Here is a 2,082-nt window from a genome sequence, read left to right on the forward strand (position 1 = left end):
CGGATTTGCTGAGTCCGAAATTTTTAAACCGTGGATTTGATTACCTAATCGGGAAATTTGATCTCCTGAACCAGAGAGTATATTTCCTAAGCCCGAGATCGGATTCGCTGAGCCGGAAATTTTTAAACCGGGGATCTGATTACCTAATCGGGAAATTTGATCTCGTGAACCAGAGAGTGTCTTTCCTAAGCCCGAGATCGGATTTACTGAATCGGAAATTTCTATACCGGGGATCTGATTACCTATTTGGGAATTTTGATCATGTGAACCAGAGAATATATTTCCTAAGCCCGAGATCGGATTTGCTGAGTCGGAAATTCTTAAATCGGATATCTGATTACCTGATTGGGAAATTTGATCTTGTGAACCAGAGAATATATGTCCTAAGCCCGAGATCAGGTTTGCTGAGTCGGAAATTCTTAAACCGGGGAACAGATTACCTAATCGGGAAATTTGATCTCGAGAACCAGAGAATATATTTCCTAAGCCCGAGATCGGATTTGCTGAGTCGGAAATTCTTAAACCGGGGATGTGATTATCTAATCGGGAAATTTGATCTCGTGAACCAGAGAACATATTTTCTAAATCGGAGTTCGGATTTTCTAAACCGGTAACCATATTTCTAAAACCGAGCTTTGAAAATCGTAATTCGGAGATTGAATTTCTTGGATTGGGTGCCATACCTCCTAAACTGGATATCGGTTTTGCTAAACCGGAGACGAAATTTCTTGCACTGAAGATCGGGTTTCCTACACTGGAGAGTGGGTTTCCTGAACCAGAAAATAAATTCCCTAATCCGGATTTATGATTTCCTGAACCGTAGGCGAGTTGTCTAAAACCAGAGATGGGATTTTCTAAACTGGAGTTTGGATTTCTTTGGCCGGAGAATTGTCTTCGTGAATGTTGGATCGGTTTTTCATAGCTGAGGCTGGAATTTTCCCTATTTTGGAGAAAGTATTTCTTCACATTACTTCTGAAAAAAAAACAACAACTGCGTTAGTAATAATTTGTGATCAATGTTATTGATATTAATATTAAAATAGCTTACATAATATATGTTTGTTAAATATTTAGATTTCCAATTGAACTTTTATATTTTAAATACCTATAATGTATAACCATTTTACATTATAGGTATTTATTTGAAAGAAACCAACAATTTTCTTGGATTTTATTTATTAAAATAATTATTACCAACCTATCGAGGTACAGTAATGTTTAGATCTCATTTAATAATCATGTTCTTTCATTTAACATGTTTCATGTTCACCTCTAATTTTAAAAAACACGCATCCCATAACTTTTACTTAATACCTAACATACGTTCCCAATTTTTGTGTAGATTGGTAGCTTTTTGTTCAAGTTATTACTATTTTTGTGATTTTTGAAAAACAACATAAAGACTATAAAAACTATATATATATATATATATATATATTTTAATGCATATTATTTTGGTTTATAATGGTTAGATTCATGCCAAATTCAAAATGAAGAAATGATAGGATGACGAATAAATAAAATCTAGTTGTTAAATAGGTGCTATAACTATAATCATACAACAAGAAAATGTAACCTAATTTTCTTACGTTTTTACATAATAAGGAGCACATTATTATGCCAAAAAAATCCATAAGACAAAGAAAGAAAGCTATTCAACTTCCCTCATTGGTTCTATCAAACTTAGCACATTGGTTCACAACCCTTTTTTGGTTGCGGAACCCTTTGGTAGGAGGAAAAAAATGGTGGAACCCTTACGTCATCATTTAATACAAATAAAGTGATCATCTTTAAAAAAAAAAGAAGAAGAAAAGCTAGGATACCTACGTAACACCTGGGAAATGGGTCATTCTCTACAATTACTACATTTTCTACCATTAAAAAAAATAAAAACATTTCACTGATCTTTTTGTTTTGTTTTTCGATTGGATTTTGTTTCTTACCTTTTTAGTAATCTATTTTTATAAAAAGGCCGTCATATAAATTACTAAGTTACACGGTATAACAATTTAAAAACAATTGAGGTTCCAGGGTCATGAGGTCAAGTCTAGAATTTGAAGGAAATAATGAGAAATACATAAT

At 33.0% G+C, this 2,082-nt stretch overlaps 1 protein-coding gene across 1 annotated transcript in view; it reads right to left on the reverse strand.

Moving 5' to 3' along the window:
* Positions 1-1,122, reverse strand: part of LOC106677194 (putative lysozyme-like protein) — a 6,598-nt gene extending 5,476 nt beyond the window's left edge. The window contains exons 1-2 of the mRNA XM_067048853.1: positions 1,106-1,122; positions 45-973 (exon numbers count right to left, since the gene is read on the reverse strand). Of these exons, the coding sequence (XP_066904954.1) occupies positions 45-973; positions 1,106-1,122 (946 nt within the window). The remainder of the gene's footprint in view (positions 1-44; positions 974-1,105) is intronic.
* Between the last annotated feature and the right edge of the window lie 960 nt (positions 1,123-2,082).

The sequence above is a fragment of the Halyomorpha halys genome, unplaced genomic scaffold (assembly GCF_000696795.3).
Source record: "Halyomorpha halys isolate HHAL.00 unplaced genomic scaffold, Hhal_1.1 Scaffold91.1, whole genome shotgun sequence".
NCBI lineage: Eukaryota > Metazoa > Arthropoda > Insecta > Hemiptera > Pentatomidae > Halyomorpha > Halyomorpha halys.